Genomic DNA, 18,109 nt, shown 5'->3' with positions numbered 1-18,109 from the left:
CTTTACTGCTGAGCTGCAAGTTGGAGTGATATTCCACCCCCCCCCCCCCCCCCAGAAGCCAATCAGCAGAACAATGGGAAGGGAGCAAGATAGCAGCTCCCAGTAGGTATCAGAATAGCACTCAATAGTAAGAAATCCAAGTCCGGCTTGGGACTCCTCCAGTTCCATGGGAGTAGGAGAAACAATAGGTTACCTGAAAGCAGTTCTAATGTGTAGCGCTGGCTCCTTCTGAAAGCTCAGACTCAGGCACAATGCACTGAGATGGCACCTACACACCAATATTACAGCTAAAAATGCATTTGTTGGTTCAAGAATAACATTATAAATGGTAGAGGGAATTATTTGCTATGTAAACAGTGTAGTTTAGAAATAAAAAGTATACCATAAAAATAATAACAGGATCCCTTTAATAAATCTGTTTTGACAAAAAGTCCTTGTTCTTTTTCTTCCAATATTTTTATATTTTATGACTAGGAGTTTCTGATCGATTTCCCTTTGCTCTATATGGCTTATACCGTGTTAAGGTTATATAAATGTATATTAATTTTACTGCCGCCACGAGTAACCAATTTTTTATCCCAAAACAGGATTTAAGTATAATTTCTGGGTATTCACACCCATGTGCTTTCTAACCATTGCAGGCCCAGACTGGGAATCTGTGGGTTCTGGCAAATGCCAGAGGGGCTGCTGTAAGATGCCATAGACACTCACTAATTATTGGGCTGGTGGGGCTGTTTGTCCCTCTGTGTACTTGATGATTATTATAATTATAATTACACTGTACAGGAGGGATCCCTAACCAGTGGCTCAGTAACAACATGCTGCTCACTAACCCCTTGGATGTTGCTCCCAGTGGCCTCAAAGCAGGTCTTCATTTTTGAATTTCTGACTTGGAGGCAAGTTTTGGAGCCATAAAGACCATGGTCACTGTCAAACAGAATCTCCTGTAGTCTGCCAGTTCACATTTGGCTACTAAGTAACCAATTACCAATCATGCCTGCATTGCTCCCCAACTTTTTTTTATATTTAAATGTTGCTCACAGGTAAAAATGGTTGGGGATCCCTGCTGTACAGTATCCCGGTGACCCACAGCTCAGTGTAGTTGAAGTAATGACAGGGCTATAGGGAGTTGCATCTTCCCTTTCTTTTTCATCCCAGTGCTGATTGACTTTAAAAAATAATGTGGTGGCTGGTTGGATAGACAAGCAAATATAGGGCCATTTAGGGGCAGATTTATCAAAATTCAAGTTCGTGAAAAAAAACATCCTGCAAATGTGAAAAAAATAACTGCGACAAAACTCGTGCGACTTTTCTTCTCGAATGCCAGGTTATCTAATAAAAAAATGCAACTGAATATTCATGTGCGCATTTTGTCACAGAAAACAAGTTGCACACTGACGAGAATTATGTTCCATTCGTTTTCAATGAGGCTAAAAATCTCGAATGTTTTAATAACTGGGAAAAAAACATAAATAAAGTTGTTAGAGACGATGATTCTCTGCAGCTTTTACTTGCAGATTTTTTTTCTAGTGACTTTTCTTGGATTTTTTCTTTAATAAATATTGACTTTTAGTTATAAGAATACTTTTGAAAATAGTCGCATAAACTTGAATTTCAATAAATCAGCCCCTTAGGGGCAGATTTATCAAAGTCCGAATTTCGGGTAATTTAAAGTACGATTGCCAAAAATTCGGATTAAATACGATAATTTCGGATGTGTGTTAATTGGGTGAAAATTCGTATCGTGGTTGTACAAAAATATTGTGGCACGATCCAAAAGTTACGAAATTTTCGTATCTGAACAATCGTAAACAGCGCAAAAACCTTTCTGACTTTGAACCTCCAATGCATGATTTTGGAAGCCTCCCATAGGGCTCAAGGGCACTCTGCAGCTCCAACCTGTCCCAAGGAAAGTCTCCCATAGGGCTCAAGGGCACTCTGCAGCTCCAACCTGTCCCAAGGAAAGTCTCCCATAGGGCTCAATGGCACTCTGCAGCTCCAACCCGGCCCAAGGAAAGTCTCCCATAGGGCTCAATGGCACTCTGCAGCTCCAACCCGGCCCAAGGAAAGTCTCCCATAGGGCTCAATGGCACTCTGCAGCTCCAACCTGGCCCAAGGAAAGCCTCCCATAGGGCTCAATGGCACTCTGCAGCTCCAACCCGGCCCAAGGAAAGTCTCCCATAGGGCTCAATGGCACTCTGCAGATCCAACCCGGCCCAAGGAAAGTCTCCCATAAGGCTCAATGGCACTCTGCAGCTCCAACCTGGCCAAAAGAAAGTCACAATACCGAAGCTTGAATGAATTCCGAAACTTGTAGTTGTTGCGACAAATATGATTTTGTCACACAAATTGATGAAAAGCACGAAAAAATATGCAAAGGATTAGAAATTAGAAAAAAATAAAATTTTTTCCAATTCGGACTCAATCGTACATAAAATCTGTCCCTTGCTTCCTTTTCTCATTTTAGGCAGCCTAGTGTGGATTCCAGGCTACCCTCCCTGGTGCTGGGCTTTTTGGTTTCAGAACCCAGGAATGGGACCCAATAAATAGATTAGGAGCAGGTTGTGGCACATGTTTTGATACCCTTGACACGCATGGCATGTGGAACACGTTTTGACAGTTACATCACAAAATATTTGGCTATGCTTAATGTCAGTCTATAAAGTGAATATCATATTTCACGCAATAAGCTTAACTAATCTCTATATAGCGATAGTGGTTTTATATCTTTAGGTTACAGAACTGGCAGGAGGCCAACTGGCAGTAACACCACCCAAATTTAATTGGGTTAATATAACAATGTAAACTAGGTATAATCGCTATACCTTTTCACCCATCAATTAAATGTATTGACATTGGCAGATTATAATAAAGTTTAATTGCTCTTTATAAATGTTCTGCAGTTTTTTTTTTATCCCAAGCCTGTGTATAGGATATATGCATTGGGGAGGAGAGGACAGGGAGAGAGCGGGTTTAGATATCCGGATGGTACAAAATCTTGACCCTGCCTCTGTCAAGCGACATTAAAGTGGGATGTAAATAGTATTTAAAAACCTTAAATATGACTTAATACGTATCATTGCTCTATACGTATTATACATATGATTTAAGTATTTATAAGTATCAATGCACCATCCATTGGGCATTTTTTTCCTCTTCACTCCTCTACACTTTGCAAGTTGGAGTGATATCATCCCCCTCCCTTTCCACCCCAGCACCCCATCAGCAGAACACTGAGCAGGTAACAAGATAATAGCTCCATGACACCATGCATTGCTAAAAATGCTCCCATCTAGTGGTAGATATGAGAATAGCACTCAATAGTAAAGCACCCAAGTCCATCTATGACTCCTACAGTTAGGGGCACATTTACTAACCCACGAACGGGCCGAATGTGTCCGATTGCGTTTTTTTCGTAATGATCGGTAATTTTGCGATTTTTTTCGGCGTCTTTACGACTTTTTCGTATTTTTTGCGATTTTTTCGGCGTCTTTACAATTTTTGCGTAAAAACGCGAGTTTTTCGGCGTCTTTACGATTTTTGCGTAAAAACGCGAGTTTTTCGTAGCCATTACGAAAGTTGCGCAAAGTCGCGATTTTTTCGTAGCATTAACACTTGCGCGCAAAGTCGCGCCTTTTTCGTAGCGTTAAAACTTAAAAGGCGCGACGTTTCGCACAAGTTTTAACGCTACGAAAAAATCGCGACTTTGCGCAACTTTCGTAATGGCTACGAAAAACTCGCGTTTTTACGCAAAAATCGTAAAGACGCCGAAAAAATCGCAAAAAATACGAAAAAGTCGCAAAATGTTCGTTTCCAATCGGAATTTTTCAAATTCGGATTCGAAATCGTGTCTTAGTAAATCAGCCCCTTAGACTGAGTAAGAGAAACAATAGCTTATTCGAAAGAAGTTGCATTGTATAGTGTCTATGAAGATTTTCCTTCATCCAGGTCATGGTATATCTAGTATAAATAAATTTAAAGCAACTGAAGAAGCTGCTCGGATGAGTAGTGAAACGTCTTCAATGATTACTTAACAAGTCCAGTTGCTTTAAATTTATTTATACTAGATGCATTGTATAGTATTAGCTGCTTCTGAAAAACACAGGAGCATTTATTGATTACAAAATATTTTTTTAAATGGTAGAATGAATTATTTGCTATGTACATAGTGTAATTTAGTACTTTGTAATAACAACTACACCATACAAATCATGACTTCCTTAAATATATAGGGGATACGGTTAAAAGGTATAAAATAAAATGATCTGAAAGGTAACAATCCCCAGCATAGAATATTTAGTTTGCAATGGCAATAATGTGTGTGGTGCCTAGTTCATCATCCCCCTGTCTGCACTATTAATGCATTGTAAGAGTTGTTTGGTGCTCGGTACAGCACTATCCCTATATAAACATAAAATATATTTATACATATATAGGATAAAACAGTTTAAATGCCTTAGGTAGAATGGTAAAAGTATACAAAAATGAAATGAATAGATAGGATAGAATGGTATAGAAAATGAAAATGCCTGGGCAGACGGTTATTTGCCTTTTCAGTTTTGCTATCTTTTGGAAGAGGGAGCATCTCAGTATAAATAGCATGAACAGTCAAATGTGTAGGGTACAATATTTAGAATGAACAGTGTAATTAGATGCCCAGTACACAATAGTTTCAACAAACTTGAAAGAATGATTAGAAAGCGAGAACTGATAAAATGAATAAACCGAATGAAATCTAATGGTAACAGTGGAAAAAGCAGAATTACTGCATTTTATAAAATTACTACAGCGGCAGGTGTATAATGGTTGGAGAGAATCAAGAAGAATAGTTAGAATAGGCAGGAGAGAACAGTCAGAATGCCCAAGATACCAATGTAAAGAGTATGGTACATTTAATAATGATATACCTAAAGCTAAATGGTTAAACAACAAAATAGTTAGAATACCCATAATATAATGGTTAGACTATCAGGGATGGAGTGGTTACATTTCCTTGGTTAATGGTTACAATGCCTTGGAAAGACTATTCAGAATGATGTCCCATAGAAGTGCGGTCACACTGCTTTTTGTAGATAGTTCAGAATGGTTTTATTATGATGAGTACAATGTTCAGAATACCTGGGGTAGAATTGTCACTCAATGCCTTGAGTAAGGCGCAGGATCAAGCCTGAATTAAAAACCTTCAATATATTGGGTTACAAGCAATATACTGCCATTGGAAGAGCAATATGATGTCACTGGAATTGCTGAAATGGTTGGATGAGAAGCATGGTTGGATGAGACGCATGGTTGGATGAGACGCATGGTTGGACGAGACGCATGGTTGGACGAGACGCATGGTTGGACGAGACGCATGGTTGGACGAGACGCATGGTTGGACGAGACGCATGGTTGGATGAAAAGCATGGTTGGATGAGAAGCATGGTTGGATGAGAAGCATGGTTGGATGAGACGCATGGTTGGATGAGACGCATGGTTGGATGAGACGCATGGTTGGATGAGACGCATGGTTGGATGAGACGCATGGTTGGGCAGTTAAGAATGGTTAAAAAGCATGGTTGAGCGGTTACCATGTTTAAATGTTTTAAATGTAAATTTAGGGCAAATCAGAATCAAGGATCATTTTAATTACAGGGGTTGTCCACCTTAACTTTTAGAATGATATAGAGAGTAATATTCTGAGACAATTTGCAGTTGGTCATTTTTTTTTTTATTTGTAGTTTTTAATTATTTCAATTTTTGTTTAGTGGCTCTCCAGCTTGGAGTTTCAGCAGCTATTTGGTTAAATGGGTTAAACGAAAACTTATATATGAATAGGAGAGGGCCTGAATAGAAAAATAAGTAATATAAAGTAACAATAAAACTGTAGCCCCACAGAGCTATAGCTTTTGGCTCTTGGGTCAGTGACCCCTATTTGAAAGCTGCAAAGAGTTAGAAGAAGAAGGAGGCAAATAATTCAAAAACTATGAAAAACAAATAATAAAGACTAATTGGAAAGGTACTTAGAATTGTTCATTCTATAACATACTAAAAGTTAACTTAAAGAAACAGTAACACCAAAAAATTTAAGTGTTTTAAAGTAATTAAAATATAATTTACTGTTTCCCTGCACTGGTAAAACCAGTTGTTTGCTTCAAGAACACTACTACAGTTTATATGAATACCCTGCTGTGTATTGGGGCAGCCATTCAAGTTGGAAAAATGAAAAGGCACAGGTTACACAGCGGATAACAGATAAGACACCATTATATTTTATGGAGTTTATCTGTTAGCTGCTATATAACCTGTGCCTTGTCTATTTCGAATGGCTGCCCCCGGGGCTACACAGCAGGGTATTTATATAAACTATAGTAGGGTTTCTGTAGCAAACACCCCAGCTGTACCAGTGCAGGAATGGCTGCCCCCGGGGCTACACAGCAGGGTATTTATATAAACTATAGTAGGGTTTCTGTAGCAAACACCCCAGCTGTACCAGTGCAGGAATGGCTGCCCCCGGGGCTACACAGCGGGGTATTTATATAAACTATAGTAGGGTTTCTGTAGCAAACACCCCAGTTGTACCAGTGCAGGAATGGCTGCCCCCGGGGCTACACAGCAGGGTATTTATATAAACTATAGTAGGGTTTCTGTAGCAAACACCCCAGCTGTACCAGTGCAGGAATGGCTGCCCCCGGGGCTACACAGCAGGGTATTTATATAAACTATAGTAGGGTTTCTGTAGCAAACACCCCAGCTGTACCGGTGCAAGAATGGCTGCCCCCGGGGCTACACAGCAGGGTATTTATATAAACTATAGTAGGGTTTCTGTAGCAAACACCCCAGCTGTACCAGTGCAGGAATGGCTGCCCCCGGGGCTACACAGCGGGGTATTTATATAAACTATAGTAGGGTTTCTGTAGCAAACACCCCAGCTGTACCAGTGCAGGAATGGCTGCCCCCGGGGCTACACAGCAGGGTATTTATATAAACTATAGTAGGGTTTCTTTAGCAAACACCCCAGCTGTACCAGTGCAGGAATGGCTGCCCCCGGGGCTACACAGCAGGGTATTTATATAAACTATAGTAGGGTTTCTGTAGCAAACACCCCAGCTGTACCAGTGCAGGAATGGCTGCCCCCGGGGCTACACAGCAGGGTATTTATATAAACTATAGTAGGGTTTCTGTAGCAAACACCCCAGCTGTACCAGTGCAGGAATGGCTGCCCCTGGGGCTACACAGCAGGGTATTTATATAAACTATAGTAGGGTTTCTGTAGCAAACACCCCAGCTGTACCAGTGCAGGAATGGCTGCCCCCGGGGCTACACAGCAGGGTATTTATATAAACTATAGTAGGGTTTCTGTAGCAAACACCCCAGCTGTACCAGTGCAGGAATGGCTGCCCCCGGGGCTACACAAAATCTAAAAATCTTGCGAGTTCATATAGAAGTCAATAGGAGCTGGATTTTCAAAATTCAAGCTATTTTTAAATCTTTAAGATTAATCTGAAATTGGACTCATTGACAGTGAAGGATAAAATGTGATTTTGCTGGAATATTCAAATCTTCATAAATGGGCAAACTCTCCAATTGCACTAAAAAGGACTCATCCAAAAAGAATGCTCCAGTGTAATTCAAGGACTATAAACAAAAATTGTGGCAAACTGGCAACAAAGAAAGTAAATATAGAATATGATGAACTGATTGCTTCACATTCAAACACAAACATCCTCGCTAATCTATGTATATTTAAGGTCATCCATCTTTAAATTAACTTTTGCTATGAAATCGATATTCTGGGACAATTTGCAATTGGTTTTCATTGTTTGTTTTCTTTAGCTTTGTTCAGCAGCTCTCCAGTATGCAATTTCAGCAACTATCTAGTTGCTAGGTTTTGTCTACTATAGCAACCAGGCATTGGTTTGAATGAAACACTGAAACATAACCAGGAGAGCCACTGAATAGATAGATAAGGAAAACTTAAAAAAAAAATAATGAACACCAACTGCAGAGTTGTTATGAATAGGCCATTCTATAACATACTGAACATACTTATACACCCTTTGATAGGTTCGGGACGTTGTCTGATTGTGAGCTGAACCAAATGCACTTTCCTTGTGCTCCAGCGCAATTCTCTAATAATTCCCTTCTAGCAGCCTTTATCTCACAAAACTTTACCTCCTAACTCTACCCCAAGACTCTTAGGAGTGAAGTGAAGCAAATATATAGAGAAACTGCCTGACAGGGAGGCCTAACGATTCCAACTTGGCTGAAGAGGATGCCCAGTATAAGTCCTCCACTCGGTGAAACATAACACTCTATTAATCTCTCTACACTACTCTCTGATTTGCCAAGCAAGGCTGACCTGGCCCAACTCTTAATGGACATAAAGTCCTCCCTGAAGCATGAAATGTCTGTTCTACAAGCAAAACTGACACTCAACAATAAGCTGACCTCTTTGGAAGACTCACAGACTAAAGTACAGGACATGACCATCCAACCGTTGATCAGGATAGATAATCAAGTTCGGCAGATATACCTACTCAAAAGAGCGATGGAAGATGCCAAAAATAGAAGCCGATGCAATAATATATGAATAAGGGGTATCCTGGAGGACAATGATCTTGCGGAGGATGGACAGTTTATGGGGGTCCTGTTTCGCAACTCCTACAAAAAGCCTACAAAAGGAGGTTCCGATTTGGAAAGACTGCCTCCACTGAGTCGCCTCGGCCAGACAGCAGACCTGGTAAGCCTAGAGATGTTCTATGCTGCCAGCATCATTTTCCCCAGAAGGAAGAAATCCTCAGGAAAGCCAGGGAGATAGGTGACCTAAAGATCAAGGCGGTCAGGATTGAACTGTATCATGACCAGCCTACTCAACTATTTTACAACACCCATTTCTGAAAGGAATAATTTCCTGAGTCAATGAAAGCCTCAGAAGATTGTTTATAAACAGGATCACCCATTTGCCTTTTCAGCTCATAATGGCACCTGGCATCACCTCCGTGAACCCGCCGACACCAGCAGATTCTGTTGAGCTCTCAATATACAACCCCTGGACCTTACTGACTGGACCAATTACAATGGGGGAAGCAAGCCTGGCACTCTACAAGAAGTCACACATTAAAGGAGACATATCCCATAAAAATAAAGAATGTACCAGGGAATTATACTCCTCTAGATATAGAAGGATTGTGCTTAAAAAAGTTGTGTTTCAGACTGATTTATTGAGAAATTCCCCCAAATCTCCACTAGCCCCGCCCATCTGTGCTACTTCCTGCTGGCTGAATTCTCTGGATGTGTAGGGGAGCCGGCGGCCCTCCGTACACTGCACTGTAGGATAGGAACCAATCAGCAGCTAGGCTGACCTGATAGGGAACTGAAGCCTGTCTGTGCTTGTGTGAGTGCAGGGCTGTGATTGGCTCTCCCCCTCCTACTGTGCTTCTGGCAGGGACCGTTAGGACACGCCCACCCTTCATTTCAAACTCGGACGGAGAAGCGAGAGGATCTATAGGGAGCTCCAATAAAGGGGCCATTGTTACAGAGAGGATTAATTTTTAGCCCAAAGGGAAACCAGCACCGGATATTATTCATAATTGCCTACAAAATTAGGGTGTTCCCACTTATCCAATATGTCTCCTTTAAGCAGTGATGCCTGAACAAAACCGAGTTTATCATCTTCCCAAAACTAGAGATGCACCGAACCCAGTTTTATCCCTTTGCCAAGACTGTTGGTATATTTTTACTTTTACAATTATAAATGGAATACTATAAATTTCAGCAACTCTTTAAATGTCTACCATTAATGGGCTTGGATTACTGATGGCCCGCTCAGGTATACCCCAGGTTGGGCACATTACTGTATTCCCATACACAAGATCATGCCTGGTTGATGACTTCAGACAAGCAAACAAGTTTGCCTATATACACAGGGGTATTCACACACATTTTATACTCTAGAACCATGCTCCTGCTAATGTGGGCCACAATCTAGAAAGTCATTTTGCACTTTCTTGCATTTTTTCTTATTTCTCATAACATTGTGCATTTCACTGTGTTGTTATGTTACCTACAGCCCAGATGCAGGCACTGGCTATTATGAATATGCTCTTTTTAAGGTTGCTCACATAGAATCTTTGATAAATTTTGGCGACTGCCTTTAGATTTGGCACTCTGTGAGCGTCCCTTTAAAGCAGTAACACTCTAAACAACATAATAATATCAGCGACCCTCTAATTCCCCCCACTTCATTTAAGGTAAACACAGGGCAAATTTTGTACTAGTTTGCCATTAAATACACACTTCACCCACACTTACAATTAATGGTGATACCCACACGAAGGTGAGGTCTTGCTTGCCCTCTGTTGGTAAGAGTACAAATGTTCCCTTGCTGTCTGAGGGGAAGCCTCTCTCCACAGCTCTCTAAACCCCTCTTATCAACACCAGCTTTAGGGGTTTCTCTACCTCCCTTTTTTTTCTCTCTTATTCTCTCTTTCCTTCTTAAACCGCCTATCCCCTTTCTGCCCTACTCACTCCATTTTCCTCTTCACACAAATGGCAGCATGCTTGCATCTATACAGGTAAAGGGCAAACATCTCTGAAAATAATAAGCCTCAATGTTAACGGCCTAAATTCACCACAAAACAAACACTTTTATTTACGGAACTAAGACACCATAAAGTCGTTTATATACAGAAGACCCACTTCAAAGTTGCTAATGTACCCAATGGCCCAAAAAAACTATTCCCAGATTTAATGTAGCCAGCCTCAACAGAGCAAAACTAAAGTCGTCGTCATCCTATTCAGTAAAAACTTTAATTTCAAATTACTTTCTTCTAAAGCTGACCCAGGAGGGAGATACGTATTTTTGAAAGGTACTTTAGACACACAAACTATTACCCTCGCTGCAGTTATTTACCCAATGAGCAGCAGGGTAAAGTGTTTAGCCATATCTTAGAGGTTTTGATAGGGTTTGCCGAGGTGTTAGGGGAGGACCTAAAAATCCCACTGGAACCAACACAAGACTGTTCCTCTGGCAGATCAAGCACTCCTACTGGAGTAATAAGGGAAATTACACAAGTGCTATACCAACTTCAGCTTGTCGATGTCTGACGGCTCCTCAAGCCCTGCAACAGGGACTATGCCTATTTTTCTGCACAACATATCATTTACACCAGAATTGATTATTTATCTGTGTTTTACCATTTGCTATAAGGAGTAAGCAGCGCAGACATACACACACATTCCTGGATCGACCATGCACCTATTACACTAGATTTGTTACCAAAACACAGTTTCTGAAAGCCTAATTTATGGAGATTAAACAAATCCCTACTAACAGATAATTCTACACTGAATGAGATTGAGCTAGCTCTAACTGACTATTTGAGAGAGAACATCACAGATGATTTAAGCCCCATGACAATATTGAAAAAAAAGAATAAATGATTTGAATATATTGGATATAAAATTGAAAGCGCACGTGGTAAAAGGGTCAGAATGTGTAGCATTGATAGAAATCTCTTGATAGCATTGTTAAATGTATAGGATATAAAGATTAGACTTCATCTAATAATGTGCTTACATGTGCAGGATATAATGTATAATGGCTAGAAATACAATGTGCAGGATATAAGGGCTAGAATTGTTAAAATGTGCAGGATATAATGGTTAGCATTGGTAGAAAGTGAAGGATATAAGGGATAAAATTCACATTATAGTTTAGTTGAAAATATTGTAGGATATAATAGCTAGAATTCTTAGATTGTGTAGGATATAAGGACTATAATTCACCTTATAGTTTAGTTACAACAAGGATTATATAATGCCTGGAACTGTTAGAATGTGTAGGATATAATAGCTAGAATTCACCTGATAGTACTGTTAGAATGTGAAGGATTCAACTAATAGAATATACCTTATAGAACTGTGAAAGTTTGTAAGCTAAAGATGCTGAAATGCAGCTGATTGTATAGTTAGAAGCTGCTAGATTAAAAATGCTTACATGCACCTGTCAGTAGTTTTAGTACAGGGGTCCCCAACCTTTTTTACCCATGAGCCACATTCGAATGTAAAAAGACTTGGGGAGCAACACAAGCATAAAAATATTCCTGGGGTGCCAAATAAGGACTGTTATGGGCTATCTGGTAGCCCCTGTATGGACTGTATGGATTACATCTGGTTTTTATTCAACCAAAACTTGCCCCCAAGCCAGGAATTCCAAAATAAGCCCCTGCTTTGAGGCCACTGGGAGCAACATCCAAGGAATTGGGGAGCAACATGATGCTCACAAGACACTGGTTGGGGATCACTGTTTTAGAATATATAGAGCATGATGACTAGAATGAAACTGATGTGTAGTATATGATACCTAGAATGCACCTGGTAGTATCATTAAAATGTGTAGGATATGATAAATACAACGCACTGTATATTATCATTAGAATACATAGTATATCATGGCTATAATGCACCAGACTGTAATGTTAGTAGGTGAAGGATATAATGGCTAGAATGCACTATAATGCAGCAAATACAGTATGTAATAAGGATATGTAGAGTATAATGACTAGCATGCACCTGTTATTGTCATTATAATGCGTGGAATATAATGGCTAGAATGAACCTGATAGTATTCTTAAAATGCAAGGCTATTCCGGCTTCAATAAAGCTGATCCTGGGGTTAATAGGTACATGGCAATGGGTGGCATAGATTAAAGAAACAACCCTTTTACATGCAAAAGGGTAAAGGTAAACAGTGACTCCATTAATAGACTGGGGAAAGTTTAGTGCAAAGCTGATTATAAAGAAACCAATTTCTATATATATATATATAGTTTCCTCTCAAGTCGTCTTCGGCAAATTGCACCACCGCGTATGCCATCCCACTGGCGATTTACATTCTAGCCGATGGGATGGCATTTCAGGGAGATTAATCGCCCGCGACCAGCTACTAGTGTCTGGTTATTGCTAAACTTAAACTATCACCTCCCAAACACAGCTGGCCTGTACATCACCTTAAAGGAGACATATCCTATAAAAATTATGAATGTACCAGAGAATTATACTCCTCTAGATATAGAAGGATTGTGCTAAAAAAGTTGTGTTTTGGACTGATTTATTGAGAAATTCCCCCCCCAAAACCCCACTAGCCCCGCCCATCTGTTCCACTTCCTGCTGGCTGAATTCTCTGGATGAGCTGGGGAGCCGGCGGCCCTCCGTACCCTGCACTGTAGGATAGGAACCAATCAGCAGCTAGGCTGACCTGATAGGGAACTGAAGCCTGTCTTTGCTTGTGTGAGTGCAGGGCTGTGATTGGCTATCCCCCTCCTACTGTGCTTCTGGCAGGGACCGTTAGAACTCGCCCACTCTCCATTTCAAACTCGGACAGAGAATTGATAGGATCTCTAGGGAGCTCCAATAAAGGGGCCATTTTTACAGATAGGATTAATTAGCCCAAAGGGAAACCAGCACCGTATAGTATTCATAATTGCCTACAAAATTAGGGTTTTCCCATTTATCCGATATGTCTCCTTTAAGGGGCTGCATTGGGGCAACATGGAAATAAAGTGCTACTGTCCCTAAAGTCGCCACCTGGTCCCACTATCCCGCAGTTACTAATCATATTAGGATTGCTAAAAAGAATGAAATAGCACTAATGTCCCCAAACACTTTAGAGCCGGTGAAACACAAAGATTTGTGGGTGAGGGACGGCTTTGTGTAGCAGCACAAGGGGACAAGTGACAGCAAGATTAATGAGGGTGCCTGCAGCACCCAGGGGTGCAACATCAGAACAAGGCATTTGATGTGGGGGTAAGGTTAATCCAGTGCTAATGCAGGACAATTCCTTGTACTTGGAGCCCATCTTTCCTTTGTATGACGTCCATTCTCATTCTCTGCATGTCAGCCCCATTGGCACCTTGATTTAATCACCCCCTGGGGAATGAACGTGTAGCCACAAAGCTGCCACCAACACAAGGACCCATTTCGGTTCGCTTTCCTAGTGATCCGTTTGTTTACTCGGGAATGATAAGGAAGGTTATGTGAGGTAGCCCTGCAACGTGGGAATCGCTGCACACCGAGGCACAAAGGGAGGCAGGGAGAGCCGTACCAATGTGACCGTAACACACGTACAGCCAGAAAGCCTCAAAGTGAAGATCCACCTGCTCTCCGGGACCTACAACATTAAGGGGACAATGAAAGGGTTAACTGAATACAAGCCCTTTGTTTTGCCCACAACACCCATGGCGAAAACGGCGTCTCGCTGCCCGTCTCTGTCACGTGTGCAGCAGCCGCCACTCTAGGCGCCTATTCCATCACTGCTCTTCTTTTATCGCTCGCTTCCCTCATCAGCGCCAAAACGAGCAGATCCACACACCGCCAACCCTCCCTCTGAAATTTGCTTCATCCCTCCAACAACAACCACGGAACCCCGCCTCTAGTTGACGCAATTCAACCAATCAACACTCGGCCCCGGCAGCTACTCCATAACCCGCCTTGTATATGACCTACTCTATCCTCAGCCACGCCCCTCTCGTATCCAAAGTCGTGTGCCGTGAACTAAAGCCACGCCCCGGTTGTGCCCACCACGTGACACGAACATAACATCTCCGCCCACTCAGCAGCCTGTTCTATTCACCCCCTCCCGCTGTAGTTTGCGCTGTTCCATCCTCCTTTTACGCCACCTGCCTCGCTGTTCCGTGCATCGCTCCCTTCGCCCCCCGCGCTCTTCCCAGCTTCGGACCCCCTCCCCGGGTTTCACTTTTCAAGATGGCCGCCGCATCAGCTCGGGGTGTCTCCGCGCTCCGCCGCTGCTGCCTGCTGGGGCTCCCGGTAAGAGACGGTCTATTTTTTCACCCCTTTCTCTTTCTTGCTTTTTCTCGCTGTCTCCCCGCAGACATGGGAGTCGCTTTTTAGTCGTTGAGTGCCGCCTCTGACCGCTCCCAGACCTCTCGGCAGGCCCCGGCCTGCGGCCTACGTCGTCTGAGCGAGCCGGGGACTCGCGTATTTCTTTACCCAGGCAAGGCCGCCGGTGTCCCAAATACAGCAAGTAGAGGACATAGTTGCATTTTATCACTGTACTGCCTTCAGCAATGATAATGAGCATCTCTCTACACTGACTCTGTTACCATAGTACTGTGAAATGGACCTGTATATCTCTATGCAGTGGTAATGTCCAAACTGGGTTGTACAATAATACTGAGTATATCTACACATTGATAATGACCAGGCTGCTCTATATAATAATGCTGAGTATCTCTATACGCTGATAATTACCAGGCTGCTCTGTATAATGATGCTGAGTATCTCTATACGCTGATAATGACCAGGCTGCTCTGTATAATGATGCTGGGTATCTCTATACGCTGATAATGACCGGGCTGCTCTGTATAATGATGCTGAGTATCTCTATACGCTGATAATGACCAGGCTGCTCTGTATAATGATGCTGGGTATCTCTATACGCTGATAATGACCAGGCTGCTCTGTATAATGATGCTGAGTATCTCTATACGCTGATAATGACCAGGTTGCTCTGTATAATGATGCTGAGTATCTCTATACACTGATAATGACCGGGCTGCTCTGTATAATGATGCTGAGTATCTCTATACACTGATAATGACCAGGCTGCTTTGTATAATGATGCTGAGTATCTCTATACGCTGATAATGACCAGGCTGCTCTGTATAATGATGCTGAGTATCTCTATACGCTGATAATGACCAGGCTGCTCTGTATAATGATGCTGGGTATCTCTATACGCTGATAATGACCGGGCTGCTCTGTATAATGATGCTGAGTATCTCTATACGCTGATAATGACCAGGTTGCTCTGTATAATGATGCTGAGTATCTCTATACGCTGATAATGACCAGGTTGCTCTGTATAATGATGCTGAGTATCTCTATACACTGATAATGACCGGGCTGCTCTGTATAATGATGCTGAGTATCTCTATACACTGATAATGACCAGGCTGCTTTGTATAATGATGCTGAGTATCTCTATACGCTGATAATGACCAGGGCTGTGCTGTATAATGATGCTGAGTATAAATATACAGTTGAAATGAACAGGTTGCATTATATGGTGATGCCAAGTATAATTATGCAGTAGAACAAATGGGCTACACCAGAAAATGACATGAAGTACCTTTATATGCTAAAAATGACCAGGCTGCTCTGTATAACGATGCTGAGTATCTCTATACACTGATAATGACCAGGCTGCTCTGTATAATGATGCTGAGTATCTCTATACACTGATAATGACCGGGCTGCTCTGTATAATGATGCTGAGTATCTCTATACACTGATAATGACCAGGCTGCTCTGTATAACGATGCTGAGTATCTCTATACACTGATAATGCCTGAGCTGTGCTGTATAGTAATGCTGAGTATCTCTATACACTGATAATGACCAGGCTGCTCTGTATAATGATGCTGAGTATCTCTATACACTGATAATGACCAGGCTGCTCTGTATAATTATGCTGAGTATCTCTATACACTGATAATGACTAAGCTGTGCTGTATAGTAATGCTGAGTATCTCTCTACATCGATAATCCGTTTATAAGTGTACAGTGACAATGACCAGGCTGCTTATTAGTAACAGTAATGTCAATTTGTGTTGTCTCTTCATAAAAAAACATAGCATTGTATTTTAATGCTGTATGTGTGAATATATATACATATATACACACAGACGCACAAGCACTGGTTTATGGTAGGCTTCCGGCTACACCCCTGTGCTGTCGATGAACCTGCTGCTCTGTGTTATGTGGCTTATAAAAAAACATGCTAAATTATTGCTTGGTTGTCACGTGCTACAATAAACTCGTACTGGAAACTATATTTGTAAAATGCTTTATGCCACCTGTTGTATTTGCCTTTGTAAACATTGCATTGTCTCCTCTCACTTTTGGCCTTTCATTGACACCAGTGATAAGTGTGCCTGTCATTGATACCTGGCATGGGTAAGATATAAGCATTTCTCCCTCTGTTGAATGTGAAATGATATAAAGGTTTGATAGGCTCATTATAAATATTGTGCCCATTGGGTATACTTAGTGTATGGTGCTCGTATTTATCCATTTGACATTTTTCTTGTTTTATTCCAGGTGTGAGCGTACCCTTGCTGTAATTGTCACCTGTCTTGGGAGACCATTTGGCTGCACGTTTCTACCATTCTTTTGACTGACCACGTATTTGGCATTTGGAGAGGCAGTGGATACAGGGGACTGTTGTATGCTATGTTGAGTAAGCCTCCGGGCAGTGCCAGCCTCCTTTCCTCCCTCCAGGACCAGGGCTAAACCTCTATGGATATACAGCCACCATGGTAAAACTGGCAAACCCCTTGTACACGCAATGGATCCTGGAGGCCATCAGGAAGGTGAAGAAACAGAAGCAGCGTCCGTCAGAGGAGCGGCTCTGCAATGCCGTGTCAACTTCTCATGGCCTTGACCGCCACACTGTACTGGAGCAGTTGGAACTGAGTGTTAAAGATGGAACAGTTCTCAAGGTCACAAACAAGGGGCAGAACTCTTACAAGGACCCCGATAATCCAGGTCGCTTGGCTTTGCCAAAGGCCACAAAGAACCAAGGACGGCCAGAGGGTTTAGACTGGCACCGGCTTTTGAAGCGGGCACTTGAGAGCCTAGAAGAACCGGGTGGCTCTTCACTGAAAAGTATTGAGCGTTTCTTGAGAAGTCAGCGGGATGTGAGTGCATCCTTTGGGGGAAATACTGGCGCATCATCCGCTTTTCACCAGCAGCTACGGCTTGCAGTGAAACGGGCGCTTGCTCATGGGAGAATTAATAAGGAAGGATCCTTGTATCAGCTTAATGCCAAGTTGGCAGAAGGAAAACAGGGGTGGGAGTCACTAGCCTCACTGCCACCTGTGTGCCTGTTACCCCATGAGAAGGACAAGGTAAGTGAACTGTTACTCGAAGGGACCCAAAACTTCATCTTTATATTTAAATTGGCATGTTGTAGGATTCACAGAGAAACCTGCTCAAAAATACAAGTAAGGAGATTTCCTGATACATTTTGTGATGTAATGCCACCCAATCTGCTCTTTGCTACACACTCCAGGAGGATTTTGTTATGAGGCAGAGCAAAATGCAG

The 18,109-nt window shown here is 42.0% G+C and overlaps 1 protein-coding gene across 3 annotated transcripts in view; it reads left to right on the top strand.

The window, feature by feature from the left end:
- Positions 1–14,599: 14,599 nt before the first annotated feature.
- kat6a (K(lysine) acetyltransferase 6A) overlaps positions 14,600–18,109 on the top strand; it is a 32,385-nt gene continuing 28,875 nt past the window's right edge. For all 3 annotated transcript variants that reach the window (XM_031899321.1, XM_031899320.1, XM_031899319.1), the window contains exons 1-2: positions 14,600–14,808; positions 17,104–17,912. In XM_031899321.1, coding sequence (XP_031755181.1) covers positions 17,319–17,912 — 594 coding nt within the window. In that variant the 5' untranslated portion in view covers positions 14,600–14,808; positions 17,104–17,318. The remainder of the gene's footprint in view (positions 14,809–17,103; positions 17,913–18,109) is intronic.

This window comes from Xenopus tropicalis, chromosome 3 (genome assembly GCF_000004195.4).
Source record: "Xenopus tropicalis strain Nigerian chromosome 3, UCB_Xtro_10.0, whole genome shotgun sequence".
Lineage (NCBI taxonomy): Eukaryota > Metazoa > Chordata > Amphibia > Anura > Pipidae > Xenopus > Xenopus tropicalis.
The sequence above is the reverse complement of the archived record's forward strand: the minus strand, read 5'-3'. Positions and strand labels throughout refer to the sequence as shown.